Source organism: Epinephelus moara, chromosome 12 (assembly GCF_006386435.1).
Source record: "Epinephelus moara isolate mb chromosome 12, YSFRI_EMoa_1.0, whole genome shotgun sequence".
Lineage (NCBI taxonomy): Eukaryota > Metazoa > Chordata > Actinopteri > Perciformes > Serranidae > Epinephelus > Epinephelus moara.
Window position 1 is genome coordinate 40,130,292 of NC_065517.1, and position 15,797 is coordinate 40,146,088.

General features: G+C 43.0%; 1 protein-coding gene across 1 annotated transcript in view; it reads right to left on the reverse strand.

Annotated features, from left to right (window-relative positions):
- The window catches only part of LOC126398252 (MAM domain-containing glycosylphosphatidylinositol anchor protein 2-like), a 338,561-nt gene that overhangs the window by 9,564 nt on the left and 313,200 nt on the right, over window positions 1-15,797 (reverse strand). Inside the window, exon 15 of the mRNA XM_050057437.1 lies at window positions 13,863-14,024. Coding sequence (XP_049913394.1) covers window positions 13,863-14,024 — 162 coding nt within the window. The remainder of the gene's footprint in view (window positions 1-13,862; window positions 14,025-15,797) is intronic.

Sequence of the window (15,797 nt, forward strand, 5' to 3'; positions counted from 1 at the left end):
TCACCTTTGTGGAAACATTGGTATGATTGTCTTGTTTAGCACTGTTTTCTTTTTTCCTTCTTTCTATTCTTTTTGAACGTGTTTATTATTTTAAAAATCTCTTATGTCTAGGATATGTTGTTAATTGATTGAGTGATCTGTTTTTATGTATTGAGTGTTGTATGTTTTTTAGTATGGACCTTGAGTCTGATAATAATAATAATAATAATAATAATAATAATAAAGGCAAGGCTGCTTTAGTGACAGGCTGTCTGTGAGGCATGTGTAGCTCCAAAAAAACAAGATGGTGACAGCCAAACTGCCAACTCGAGGCTTCAAAACGGGAGTCCACAAACCAATGGGTGATGTCATGGTAGTTATGTCCATCATTTATACACTATGGGTGCAATATATTCCAACAGCACAACTAATCAATGGTCCAGCTCAAAAAATAGAAAATCAAAACACGGTGGCAGATTTTCTAATTGTGGCAGGCCGCCAAAAATAAGGAAATGTGTTGGGAACCTTGGTGAATGAAACAGACTAAGAGCCAAACACAAGGCATGTAGTAAAAACCGAAAAACAGTTCTAAAAAGAAGCGATTTAAAAGACGAGACAGAGTTTGCGGCCCTGATCTCTTCGGGCAGATCATCCCAAAGTCTTGGAGCTCTGACTGCAAAGGTTCTATCAACTTTGTGAATTAATCTGGACCTGGAACAAGACAAATATAGTCTGGAAGTCGGGTTCTTCTCCCCCGCAGCGTTCAGGCAGCCTCCCTCTGCAGATTCAGACTGTGCCAAAGAAATAACTGATGCTACAGAGTGTTAATCGCTGCGGATATCCGACCACATTTGGAGAAACTGTACGTCCTAGAGAATACAGAACTAAAGGTTATGGTCAAAGTGCTTGAGCCCCACTACAGTGTTCCTGGAGCATTACATTACATTACTGACATTATTTTATTTTTTTCTTATTGACAATGTGCCAGTATTTAAGTGCCTTAACTGTTACAGTTAGAATTACTGCCAATGAGCCGCCCACAGTTGCACTTTATTCAAAGTTCAAGAAAATCTACTGTTATAATGAGTTTTCTTGATGATCTATAAATGCAAGATGTTTCCAAAGTTAATGAGTAATCATGTTAAATAATCGTGATCTCACTCCTGACCAAAATAGTCATGAATTCAAGCAGCCCCACAGAGAGGTTTATCTGTATTTGATTAATTTAAGAAGTAAGTATAATGAAATGCAGGCCTGAGAAAGTTCCTGTTTAGTTTTGCTTTTACTTTTTGCCCACACACTCTCTTGTGTACTCTCTTTTCTTTCTGCCTCTCCCACTCTTTGTCATTAATCAACTCATATCAAGGTTTGTTAAAGAATAAATACGACATTATCAGTAGAAAAAATACATAAAAACAGACTGCTGTGCAAAAGAAATTTGATCTCTCCAATCCATCTAGTTTATGACTGAGTGCAGAATGACTAATGATTATGAGATTTCCATATTCCGAAAGGAGACCCACATTAAACAGACGAAAGATTTCCCCAGCTTCATACCTTGGAAATACAAAATCTATTGTGTCGTGTGTCATGGCACAAAACTGCAGCTCTAATCATTTCAGTCAAGAACTTAAAGGCTTTAAATTCAGCATTTTTCAACCTTGGTCCTATTTTCCCATGTGTTTGTGTCTAAGTGTCTAATGGGAACGATTTTTTAAACTGGTCCAGTATTGAGCGAGAAGGCAACTGTGCACCCTCAATCTATGTCCACTACAAGTTCTTGTTTTTGCCACTGACAGGCTCAGAGTATTATTCTAAGTGTCTGACCACATTATAGAAAGGATCTTTACAGAGACAGACCTTTTGTTTAAGATTAAGATTATTTTTGTCCAGCCAGAAACAGTCTCAAAATTTCTATCACCAAACCCACCAGACTCCATTTAAATAAACAGTAATTTTATCTTTGTAAAACACACTTCATTCAGAGTTGCCAGAAACAAAATAAAACTCACAGAAACCATCCTGGTTCCCTATTTCTATTGTTCCAATGATCATCATCTCTGGTTTGGTTGAAACAAACCCTTAATTCACCCCCTTAAATGTAAAAATGTTGCCTCTATACACGCTAAAATTACTGCTTATTTAAATGGAGGCTGGTTTGGTGATGGCATTTTCAGGGCAGTTTCTGGTCAAACAAAAAGGATCTCACACTTTATCCAAACAGTGTTAGATTGTTTAGCCACAAGTGAGTTGTTAGCGCCTCTGTATGTGAGTTTACAAACATGTGCTTTGTGTTTTGCCCCTTCCTAACTCCCCCCGTCACCACGCCCTCTGTGACTAGTCACTGACTGTATCTATGCCAATCTTGAAATCACAAAATCGTCTTGGTTCGTCTTTCCACAGTGCCAACAATCACCAACTCTGGTTTGGTTGAAATAAACCCCTAAATTCATCCAGTTAGATGTAAAAACATGCTGCCTCTATACATGCTTAAATGACTGTTTATTTAAATGGAGTCTGGTGTGTTTGGTGAAAAAGGATCTTACTCTTAAACAAAAACAGCGATCTCTGTAGGGATCCTTTCAATAATGCTGTCAGATAGTTACAATAATAATCCGAGCCTGTCAGTGGTAAAAACAAACACTTTTAATGGACGTTAAGTGACGGTGCAAACACGCCCAGAGTGGTTACATTGCAGCCTGTTTTATGACTGACTGCTGCAGCTCTCTCACTCAATACTGGACCAGTTTCAGATATTGTTTTTTCCAAATAGTCACATAAACACAAAACATGGGAAAATTAGTTATCAAAAAAGTTATCATTTAAATAGTTTATTTAAAAGATTGTGACAAAACTGTATTCAGAAAAACTGAAGAACACATCCCTAAAAACTATTAAAAACTAAGACTTTACTAAAGTTGTTAAAATATGGGGCTGTGTGGACTTTTTCATACCAATTAAAGATCCTACATCTAAAATATTTTAAAGTACTGTAAACTTAAACTACAACAATGCATCTGCAGTTTTTTTGGAATAATTCTGCTCCTATATTTGCGATACCACACAACCACCAAGACTGGAGGCAAGACTTCCGAGTGAAATTGGATCTCGCCTTTTTGAGCTTAATATTCACACCCGTCTCCTGCATTTCAAATTTATGTATTCGTCTGCATTTGCAGCAGAGCCAGGCGGTAGCAAAGGTTAAACTCAGGTCATCTGAATTGATACATTTATTAAGTTGTGATTCTGTGAGCGGTGATAAATTATTCTCTAGCCTGTATTAATCCAAATTAATTATCACTAATGGGCAATGTGTGATAAGAATATTGGGTGAGCGTAAATATGTTTCCTGTGGAGAACAGTTCTTAATTTATCATTAGTTTCAAACTGTTTCAGCTCAGTCCGGCTTCCCTTTTCATCCCCCGACTGAAGCTGCACAGGAGGAGCTGCTGGATGTCGCTGTCAGAAGCAGCTCAGCATTAGAAAATGCAATTTGACAGATCCATTTTAACTGAATTCATATATAACCGTTACAATAACACAGACGTACTGTTTCTCATTGAGACAGAATAGACTATATACCAGGTCTGAATTGAAGACTCCCCTCAGTGAGACCTCTTGTCTGGCCCTGGGCTTTGATATAAAACTGTCAGATGATGACACCGAGTGCAACCACTTTACCCTCCTCTCCAACGCACCGATTGTGTTAGTTTTTCTATTCGCCATGCAGGAGGAGAGAGAGCAGTATCTTTCAGCAGCGGGCCAGCAGAGCAGCAACCAAAGACCCAAATCAGGTTAGCATTGACACCATAGCAAAGCTCAGCAGGACCACCGCTCTGAAGTCAAGTGAATTTCACAAGTATGGAAAGCAGCACCTTTGCGTCGACACAAGCGGCGAGCAAAAACAGCAGCGTCTACTACTGCAGCCCTACTTTTGATGCATCCTTGCCTCAGCGAGGTGCCTCATTACTGTACGTCTCCGCGAGGAAACGAGGAGAAGCTGCACTGTATGTCCCTGTTCATATCCTCTCATCAGCACGGTACACTGTACGCTTTCCCCAACGACAGCACAATCTCCAGTGAGAGATGAGCTCTTGTACAGAACATGACCCGCGGTTTCATCTCCCGTTGAAGTGTTTAGGATGTAGGAGGATTCTTGCTGAGCTGGCTGGCTTACGTTCTCTTTGAACTCATCGCAATGTAGGTGGTAATGTCAGTGTCATCACATCCTGAGCAAAGGCATATGCTGTATATTCTTTGGAGTACCTTTTTTTTTTTTTTTTTTAAAGGAATACCTGTGGCAGACACTTGTGAAATTTTAAAAGATCTGAGAAGAGAAAGATGTGTCTGGTGAAAAGTGAGAAATAGCTCCCGGAAATTTTCAATTATGTAGTGAGGACGAGGGTGGGTGGGTTGAGGTGCAGTACCACCCTCCTTGCTAATGAAAGGATGACTCCGTTGCTTCTCAGAAGGTCAGGCTTAAAACAGACTTGCTTGGTGTGCTCTGCTGGAGACTTAATCCTATAAACAAATGCGACACGGGCTCCAAAGGCAAACTTTGATGTGCGCTTCAGTAATTAAGTGTGACCTTGTCTCAGGTATCCCCCCGCTAGCTAACTACGGAGGAGTTTCTTTGAGCTTGTGCCACTGTTCTCATCAGTGTGTGGGCGAAACTCCTTATCGACCGATTCTGGCCTTCAGCGCTGCCGTGCCACAACTTGGCTGTGACTCACCTCCACAGCACAGTCCCAAAGAGCATCAAACTCCCAGCGTTTCAAGACAGAGCTGTACCACGTCTGATGGCTTTGTGAGTCACAGATCTAAAAAAGGCCGTCAACTATTTAAACAGTTCACCGCAATAGGACAGCATATACAGTAGATGTGAGCATACATTATGTGGACCATTTGTCATGAGCATTCTCTGGGTAGAAAATATCACCAACCAACATTCCTGAGCTCTGGGGCGAATTTCTCTCACGGCCGGAGAGGCAGAATACTAAATGGAGCGTAGCCATGGAGGATCTGAGCTGGGTTTCAAGTCCTTGACATTTAGCCCATTCATCATAACACGCCACAGTCTGGGCATGGGCTTCACCACAGACGGGGAGGGCAGGGAAGAGAGGGTCTGGCTGGCGATCAATTTGAGCAAATTGGAAATGTCACGGCCTACTCAACCTCGGCAGGGAGCCGGAGGAGCTCTCATCTCCCCGCTGTGTCGCCCTCCAACACCTCTATCCTTATATTCTCTCCACCTCCCTCGCCTCCACCTCTCCAGATGTTTGGTCCGTCCCCCCCACCTGGACACTTCCACTCGGCCTTCCCACTGAGGAAAGGCTAAAAAGTAGTCTGGCTACATTTCAGACCATATGGAGCCCTGCTGTCAACTCTGCATTTTAAAGGGTCAGTTCACCCAAAATGTAAAAAACCCACACTGATAACCGTCTCAAGCTGTGATGTAGTTTTTGAAATATTTGTTTTATATTTTGACACAAATAAAATACAAAAGGAGCTGATGGAATTTTGTTTATACTGTGAAAAGCAGTCAAAGTTCACATTTTCCAAAAGCAACGTTTGATTACTTAATAATCTGTCAAAAGTATTCACAGTCACATTTGTGGATTAGACTGAATAAGCAGGAAAGCTCACTGGGTGGAGGTGCAACACGTTCTCACTCCCAACACATCAGATTTGTCCGCTTGGTCAGTGGCGCTACGCTTCAAGCTATGAAGGCGATAGGAACACCCCACACCTCCATTTCTACACCACAGATTTCTCTCAACATCTTGATTTTGGGTCATTTCAGGGTTTCGCTTGATTTTACATAAACACAATTTTGGCTTTCAGAATATAAAACTCTTCACGCCAATTTCAGATAATAAATACAGTTTTAAAGCTGTAAAAGGCACGACGACAAGCTAGCAGCCAACATTCATAACAGAGCTCTGGTCCTACTCACCACCACTCTCCCTGAAATCATGAATAAAAGTCTGAACATTATAGTAACGACACTGGGACGCTGTCTGATATCAAATAAATACGTTCTTGGCTTTCAATATGTTAAAACCTCTTAAATCCCACTGGCTAGCCACTGAACTAATTCAGGCATCAAAATATGACATTAAATGTTTAAACTCTGGTTGACATGGACATGTTACATACGTTAGTTCGATCGGAAATGCCCACAAATTAACTGTTAAGGTGAATTTAAAACCATGAGCATCATTCAGTCCAAATATGCGCCCAGTCCTTATTATTTATATTCCTTTAGTTTGTAAACATTATCTAAATAAAAGAATCAAAAAAGTTCTTCATAAAAAAGTAATTCACGTTGTGAATATTGTCATGTGAAGTCCATTACTAACTGTTCACACTAGTTAGGCAATGAAACAGAACCCCCATGGCGCTCTGCACCGTCACAGCTGGGGCCAGGACACTACTCGAGACAGTAGCCCTTTTTAAACAGGAATTGTGCAAATTTGCAGGAAAGCCCAATCAGTCTTTTTTCAGCATTGGCAGTGTAAAAACAAAATCGGGGAGTGCAGCAAAATGCCGCCTACCTACTTTTGCTAATAGAGAATGCGCCTTTTTCGGGGCAATGGGGGGCGTGAGCAAGTAACAAAACGTGTAGCTCAGCGTGTGACGTAAACAGTGACGTGGGAGGGAAGCCGCGGCTGGTCAGTCCTTCGGCGATTCTCTCGTAAGTCGGCCCGTTCTTCACCGTCCCCGTCATCTGACGGTTAATGGCCTCTTCGTTTGCGAGGACAAGGAGGGCGCGCAATTCCTTGTCTCCCCAGTTGCTCATCTTTACAGTGTCTGTCAGGTTTGTGTTTCCCTCTTGCTACTAGCTGCTCGCTAATTCCTGCTATCAGCTGTTTCCTGTTAATCCACCGCCAGTGGCTCGCACGTGCGGCGTCATCAACAGCTCCTCCCACAAGTCATCAACAGCCCCTCCAGTTGTAGAAGGTTGCCTTGGTCTGTTTAAACCAAAAAGGTTCCGCCAATATGTCTACCCTACGAGGAGGAAAATTCGGCACCTCGGATCAACTCAATCCGGCTCTGTGTCTAAACGCTCGCAGCTTGCCGGCAAAACGGCCCAACATTCACCAAAAATCTGGAAGTGTAAAAGGGGCTATTGAGCCCCTCCTCTCCGTCCAGAGGACAGCAGAGAGTTGGGTACCCAGAGGCATGCGTAGGGACGACCAGGGCAAGGCCGGCACGACCACATTCATGTTTGAAGTCCTGAATGGCCGCCAGCTCCCGGTGCACCTGATGGGTACCCCAGCACCTCCTCTGCCAGCAAGCGCACCAATGTCGTGTCGACCAACCCTTGGAAGGTGTTGGTGACGCATGACGTCAGGTGTCAACAAGTCGAAATGTCACGAGTATCAGGATTAAAAATGATACCGGTATTATCGTGAATGAGATGATATGGCGCACCCCTACTGAGCATCTAATATTGCTGCTATTGGATTTACACTGGAGTAAACGAAAAGCCTGAGTATCTCACAGAGAAGCTAAAGGGTGCCTTATGCGTCAGTATCAGATGCCAGAGGTTGTGACCAGGCGTCGGTATTTGACGACCTGGGAATGAGAAGAGGTTGGCAGGCCAGTGGAAGAATCTGTCAAAAAATAAAATCCCAAAATGTTTATTCAGGCTACATGTCACCTCCAGCTGTGAAAAAACAAGCCTTTAACTCAAAAGAACAATCTGTGAGTCTGTTTACATTATTAATGCAAATAACAGTCATTTAACAAACTTCAAAGGGAAATAAATAAGTTTGAATGACATAAGATGCACAAAAGAAAATAGAACTCATGAAAAATATATATAACCCAGCTCAGTGAGGAGACAGAGGAAGAAGAAGGGAGGGAGCTGAGCGGGTTGGAGTCGGAGCAGCAGGTCCAGCAGAAGCTCAGAGCGGAGCAGGTGGAGGGTGGAGATGGCGCTGATACCACCGACGTCTCACTAGAATACCGAGGTAAATGCAGCCAAATGCTCGCTGTAAACATCTTATCAAAAGAGAGACGAGCGCTGTTGCCAGCCTGTAGTGATTTCACAGTTTATTGAACATCAAGTTTAATGAGCACAAAACGGCAACTCCCTGTCCCCTCTTTGAGTTCATTCACCATCACTGCTCTCTCTTTCCTCCTTCACTTTATTTGTCATCCATTTGTTTATTCTTTTATTTGTTTTTTGTTGACTGAAATATATTTTTAGTGAAGTCGTATTTTTAGTTTAGTGGATATTTTTTAGCAGGCACTCTGTCAGGTGTCACTGTGATTACTTTTTAAAGCCCCTGAAGACATATTTTGTCACTCAGCTTCTGACTGAGAGCGACAAGGTCTCACATGAACACAAATAATCCTCAGCAGGTTTGGTGATTTCACATGAGATATATTTGTGTCTTTTTGTTTTGTTTGTGCTTTTCTGACTGGTTTGAAGTGGGTGGGTCACAGTTGGGAGAAGGTGATGTCGTGTACTTTCATGCACTTATCAGGATTTGGCAGCATTTAAATCAGAATCTGGTGACAGTTATTGGGGTTGTTTAGTCACTGCCAATCAAATCTGATCAAACACAGAGGCCTGATGAGGCAGATTAGCTGAACTGAGTGTTAAATTCTTAATGAATAATATCAACAGCCCCATTTATACCAAGCAGGGTGGCACAGTTCAGTTCGAGACGCTTTTTTTGTGTTTCCACTGTGAAAACTCACGGATAACAAGCGTTTGTATATATTGATTTCGACCAGGTTATATGAGCTGCATACATTCCTTTTTTTTTTTTTAAAGATATTTTTTGGGGCATTTTTGCCTTTAATGCACAGGACAGGTAAGTATGAAAGGGGGAGAGAGAGAGGGAGTGACATGCAGCAAAGGGCCACGAGCTGGATTCGAACCCAGGCCGCTGCGGCAACAACCTTGTACATGGGGCGCCTGCTCCACCACTAAGCCACCGACGCCCCGAGCTGCATACATTCCAGCTCTCACTGGAAAAAAAAAGTATCGTGGAGGGTTGTTCCTGTGGGCTCCGGCAACACTGAGATGGACTAACTGCACATACCCCCTTTTTTAAAATATCCCATCAAGAGAGGCGTGCAGCCTCGTTCTGTGGATGATAAACGAGGTGCAGACTTCCATCTGTGTCACCGGTAATGAAGAAATACAGAGTGCTGGACGGAGCAGTGAGTGACAACAACCCCGCCCACATTTAAGAGGACTGTTTGTAGTGGAAACGCTGAATGAACCTACCCTGGAAATCCAGAGTTCTCGCGAGAGAATTTGAATTTGCTCATCGAGTCACTCTGGCAATCAGTAATGATGCTCATTACCCATGCCGTTGGAGCCGAGCTGCACCAATCACATCGGTGTATCTGATATAGGCGGGCCAGAGGCGAGCTAAACAGATGGCGACAGCGCTGCAACGACGAAGTCCGGAATCAGTCAGTAAACATTGCAAGATGGCTACGGATGAACACCAGTTGTTTGAAACGGCTTTGGCCGCTACAATGAACGAGTTAGACTTGGCTTTTTCTCTAAAAAGGAACAGAAGACGGCGCTCGAATCTTTCCTTTGCAAGAAGGACGTTTTTGCTGTTTGCCAAGCGGATACGGCAAGAGTCTAATCTACCAGTTAGCTCCGCCGGTAGCGCTCTGGATATGTCACCCCGTGTATTCTTCTGATTGGTCGTAGTGTTATCCAATTGCGTGCAGTGATATTTTCAAATGCATGCTTGGTGCCGCCCCTCGAGTTGGGCCATTTGCATTACTCATAGCCAGACCCTAAATCTTTCTAGATTTGGGTCTGGATTTCCAGGCTAGAATGGACCTACAGTAGGCTCTAGGTACCATGTCTGAAGGGTTACTTTTGGTTCCAAAAGTACCATACCGAAAGTGTTTGGTGGAAACGAGGCCACACAGAAAGTGTTTCAGCAGCTTTCTGTAATTGCTTTTAATGAGAATGAAGCTTTTTGCTCGCATTTTTTGCGCACCTCGCGTTTCTGCACTCTAGGAGCCTGGTGCTCTGACCTCTTAAACTTTAAAAACTTCAACACAAAGCGTCCCACGTCATCTCTGCTTTTTCCCCATTGTCCAATCAGATGATTTGAGAGGCGGGCCTTCTGTGGTGGTCACAACAACAAGTTTACAGTTGGTAAACAATGGAGGAGAAACTGGTGGTAGTGGTTGCTGGATACCCAGAGCTATACGGCCTGATGATAGACAGCAGGTTGTCAAACTGCCCCTGAGTCATCCTAAAATCTGCCTGGAAACAGCCATGATGGAGGAGAAGCTCCTGGACCAACTGGTGGTACTCCCCATGATCCAGCCTCTTTTTTAGGGTCTCATGTACCCACACAGATCTCTGTTTATCTGCTGACAGCCTCTCACCCTCAACCAGAGCTACAGACAGTACCCTCTGCCTCAACATGGCAGGGACTAGATACTAAATACTGTGGGAAAAAAAATCGTTAGATTAATTACACAGGAAGGTTAGTGTTAGGACGTGATGGGGTGGTTGCCTTGATCAGGGCCTAAGGATGTTACTGAGAGATACTTCAGAACTGAGTCCAAGGATTTGAAAAATGTGAACTCTGCAATTCACAGTTGTAAGATACAAAAAGACACACTGTCAGTCTCAAATGCCACACAAACTGTGCTCCGAGGCTGCTGTGCTTATAATCTATGTCCACACTTGTTTGCATGTGAACGGATCACCGAGAATGGCCTTCAAGTGTGATCTCACAGACTTTCAAGCAGCCATGATCATGGATGGCAGACATTTTTACCACTGCCAAGAGTGAAGAGTCACTGGGCTTTTTTAAGGTGCAAATGTCTAAGGTGATGCTCCATAACACAAAACACCTAGGAGAGGTGGCCATGGTAGAGACACATGGGAGGCATTGGTTGGCTTGGGCTTTAAGGGAAAACTTCACCCCCCACATGACCATTTATATTTCAGTTGTTTACTGAGTGTTACGTTGAATGTGTGAAGAAAACTTTATTTTTCTCGCTTTCCTCCAGTGAACAAACAAAAAATCAAAAAATGGAAAAAAATCTTATTGAATTGAAGTCATAGCTGTCTGTGTTTAACAACAGCAAAACTATAACTAAACATCTGTTTACAAACTCTTACACAGCTCCTGCAGTATAATCCAAGTCTTATTTATCTAGTCGAATGGTCAGTTCTTCCCACACATGCATTTTTTCTGATTTAAAACTGAACTGAAAGTGAAACTGATCTGTGCTCTCTTCAAAGCCAGACTGCACTGTCAAAAACTTAAATTTTAGCTTGCTTAACACAAGAGCTGCTGGTCTCCTGCTGCCTCAGTCAGTAGTTTGTTTGTGTGACTTTGGTAAATCTGAACAAACACTTTAGAAGTCACACAATAACACAAACTAACTGATCGAGGCAGAGGTAGACCAGCAGCTCCTGTGTTAAGCAAGCTAAAATTTAAGTTTTTGTCAGCGCAGTCTGGCTTTTAAGAGAGCACAGATACATTTCGAGACCTTCTTGAAGAGGTGGTCTCAGTCCGGTTCCAAAGGAACTCTGGTGCGGTTGGTTTGTGGTGAGAAGGTGTTCCGACCTGGATGTGAAGCAACTGCAGTCACATGACACATTGTTTGGGTTAAACATGAGCATGTTACAGTCCTGGAGGATTATTAATGTGCACCTCCTCCTGTACTGCCTTAATATGCACATTCAGCACATCCAATGCATCAAAACATTGTTTTCTAGTTGGAGCCGCGCCTCGTTTTCAAACTGTATGGTTTGACTAAAATGAACAATGACAGCAATATAGTCCACGATGAGCAGCGCTAAAATCAACCTGCGTAGTTGTCCCTCCATTGTGACATTAGAAAGTGTCACATTTATCTTGCAAGTGTACTCTTCTTCAACGTTTGCTTTACTTCCTGGATTTTTCCCACATGGAAATTCTGACCAATCAAGAGCAGCTTTCTCACACAAGGCATTTGTTCTGGTCCTCTTGTAAATGCTGCCGTGAGAACACGAACCAACTCTAGGCAATTATACAACTTTGGAACAACATGAGTCCCTGATTCAGACCAAAGCAGACCACTCTAGGGCTGACAGCAGCCTTGCGTGACAGTCTGTCCATGGATGTTTAACGTGGACCCCAATGACATCAATTCATCAAGACTTTTTTTTCCCGTTTTTTGGATTCTTCGTTCAGCATGGAGGCATATGAGAAAGACAAAGTGTCCCTTATGAATTTAACGTAACTTTGGGTGAGTATTTAATGAACAGATGGGTGTGATTGTTCCTTTAACAATAAATAACCATTCCAAACTGTGATTAAACCACACACGATGTACCTAACGTACATCAGTGCTGGATTGTTGATGACTGTAAAAGGCTTTCCAGTTCCAAAAGCACCGACACAGGAACCATCATGCATGATTACAGCTGTAGAGGCCGGTGTGGGAGCTGCTTTGGGTTTGAGAGGCACTCGAGTGGGTCCATTAATATCTGGAGATCGAAGCCTCGATGTCAAAACAGACCACAGTTGCTAAACCTTTGGTACACCTAAAATTCTGACAGGGTTGTTGAAGATTTCTTTGACATACTGTTTTTTTTTTTTTACATGAGCAACATATTGAATAAACTTTAATTTTTTGAGAGTTTTAATGTGATCCATTTGCAGTGACAGGCCAGACAAATTGGAAAAACTTTTTATGAACATTTCAATAAAATTGAGAATTATCATTTTGCCATTTTTGTAAATGCTCTCTGTGGTGCTTTGAGTGCACAACATCAGCTATCTAACCATCCATATCTAACAAAGTGCTCTCATGCCTTAACAGCATCTATCCCCCATGATAACCACATGACCCCTCAACCCACCCAGCGGGGCCCCTCACCTGCCTCATGAACCTGTGCAGCCGCTAATGATACAGGGTGAAGCCGAGACAGAGAAGTCACCTATACAAGCCTTCAACAATATATGAGCCTGCTGTTTTTCTGCCAGAGATCCAATCTTTCTCACCACTCCCAAATGCACAAACACACAAACAGCATGCACTCGGAGCAGGAGTGCTCGCGGTTGGCTGATTGGGTCCCCGGTGAAGGAAGCCTAAGAGTCAGATGTAAGCCACAGATGGCTCCTCCAGTCGCTCTGCCATCTTCAAATGGGCCATACAAGGTTGTTATCTACATTCAGAGAGGAACGTAAGAGCTAATGCCCAGGATTCGTGTACACACCTTTGAAGGAGGTTGTTGCAAAAACAAGATATCTTTTGCTCCAAAACATCTGACAGCTGCACTTACAAAACTTTTAGCATGAAAGCACAAAACTCCCCGCTGCACCCGCCACAGGGACAAACTCTCTGGAAATGACTGAAATTCTGTTGCTTCCAGGAAAAAGTGCCGCCGCTCACCCTTTCTTTCCTCAGTGAGTGTTTCCTGTCTCAACTATTTTTGACGAAAACGTCAAAACCCATTGCAAAACAGGCAGGTGGCGGACGGCAATTTCAGGAATCTCATCTCTTAATGTTTGTTTCAAAGCCAGCGTGATGTCACACACATGCTTGACAATGAATTTTGATAAACAAAATTTGTGAAGTTGTTTCCTCATTGACTGTTCCTCGCAGATAAGAATGCATCTCCTTCATTTAGCAGCAAATTGCCAGAGCAATTTCAGTTCCACTACTTGATGTTGCTTTTGCTGCTTAAGCAACCACAAGCACAGAACAGTGACAGACTCTTTAAAGAATGATTGTAATTATCCTTTTCTTCATCATTTCCATGAATCACTGAGCAATGACTATAAATTAAGATGATCTTTTCAGCAGTGGAGATATGGCAGATTACACCCAAGGACAACACAGACGTTTGTTGAACAGTTTGTTTGTTGAATGTTTCTTACCTATGTGTTTTCCATACATGTGGTAGAAGAAGCCGAAGCAGTAGGCGGGAGGGTTGGTGATGCCGTACGGGTTTTTAGGTGCTACGTTGAAAAACGGACTTACAAGCCGTGCTTGGTCCCCTTCCTTCCGTGGTCTTGACGTCTCAATGTACATGTAGAAACCTTGAAACACAGGGACACGTAAAAACACACATAAGACATCAGTAAATACACGGGAGGCTGTTGCAAGTGAAGGTCCTTAAAGGTCCAGTGTGTAGGACTTAGGGGGGATAAAATGGCAGAAATGAAATATAATATAATAAACATGTTTTCTTTAGTTCATAATCACCCAAAAATATGAATTGTTGTGTTTTTGTTACCCCAGAATGAATCATTTCTATATAGGGAGCAGGTCCCCATCCACACAGATTGACATTTGGCACTGCCGTGTTTCTACAGTAGCGCCGAACGGACAAACCAAACACTGGCTGTAGATAGGGCCATTCGCATCGTATCGTATCGTAAGTTTGTAGTTTTGGCTATGGTTAATCTCAGTTTTAACACTGTACTCTCTAATTAACAGGCTCTGGTGCACTCATTTTTTGGCTAAGCACAAAGGTAGTTGTATCGTGTGAAACTACAGCCTAAGACATCCATTGGTATCAACCACGTCAGGAGGGGGCTAAATAACACGAGAGAACTGGCACAGCCATTTTCAAAGAGGTCCCTTGAACTCTTACCACAAGTTTCCCTTAAACTTGAGTAGGCTTGTTCCCAATAAACGTTTTGTTCCTTACAATCAATGTACTCCTTCAAACTAAAGCTGTATATTTGTCTTTTTAAGGGAAGGGACACCAGCTTTTTTGAAGGAAAATTATTTAAGCGGCCGAAATGAGTTTTCTCCGCAGGGTGGCTGGGCTCAGCCTTAGAGATAGGGTGAGGAGCTCGGACATCCAGGACTCGGAGTAGAGCCGCTGCTCCTCCACATCGAGAGGAGCCAGTTGAGGTGGTTCGGGCATCTGGTAAGGATGCCTCCCGGACGCCTCCCCTGGGAGGTGTTTCGGGCATGTCCAACCGGGAGGAGACCTCAGGGCCGCCCCAGGACACGCTGGAGGAATTACATCGCCCAGCTGGCCTGGGAACGCCTCCAGGTTCCCTTGGAAGAGCTGACGAAAGTGGCTGGGGAGAGGACTGTCTGGGCTTCTTTGTAGGGCTGCCACGATTAGTCGACTAATCAATGACTAATCGACTATTAAAATAATCGGTGACTATTTTAGTAGTCGACTAATCGGTTTGAGTAATTTTTCATAGAAAAGTACTATAAAAGTACCCAAAATACTCTTACTGCAGCTTCTTACGTTCAGATATTGGCAGCTTTACACACTCTCCCGTGACAGTGAACTAAAACCCTTTGGCGTGAGTATGAAACAAAACATTAGATGACGTAATTTTGGGGTTTGGGCGAGACAGGCCGACATTTTTCAACATTTTAAATGAAATGATTAGTCGACTAATCGAAGAAATAATCAACAGATTAATCGACAATGAAAATAATCGTTATTGGCAGCCCTACTTCTTTGCTGAGGCTGCTGCCCCCGCAACCCGGACCCGGATAAGCAGAGGACAACGAGTACGAGTATGCACAGATACATAAGATGATTATTGTGGAACCGAAAATGTTAAATGTACCAGTATTAGCCTATGCACGCTAGATAATTAGTAATATTAACTGTAAAAAAAAAAGGAACCAAACCAACACAATTCCTTAACTTTCATATTGATATCGTTTTCAATTAGCCAATATGCTTCAACAACATCATAGAATTCCTAAAATACAGTTATAGCTTTTGGTTTTGGTGGGCCACCCTAAGACTTTCAGTTACCTCATCTGGCCACCCCTATGAAAAATCTGTTTGGGCCCAACTGAAGGTGACCCCCCCTGAATTGGTAATAATC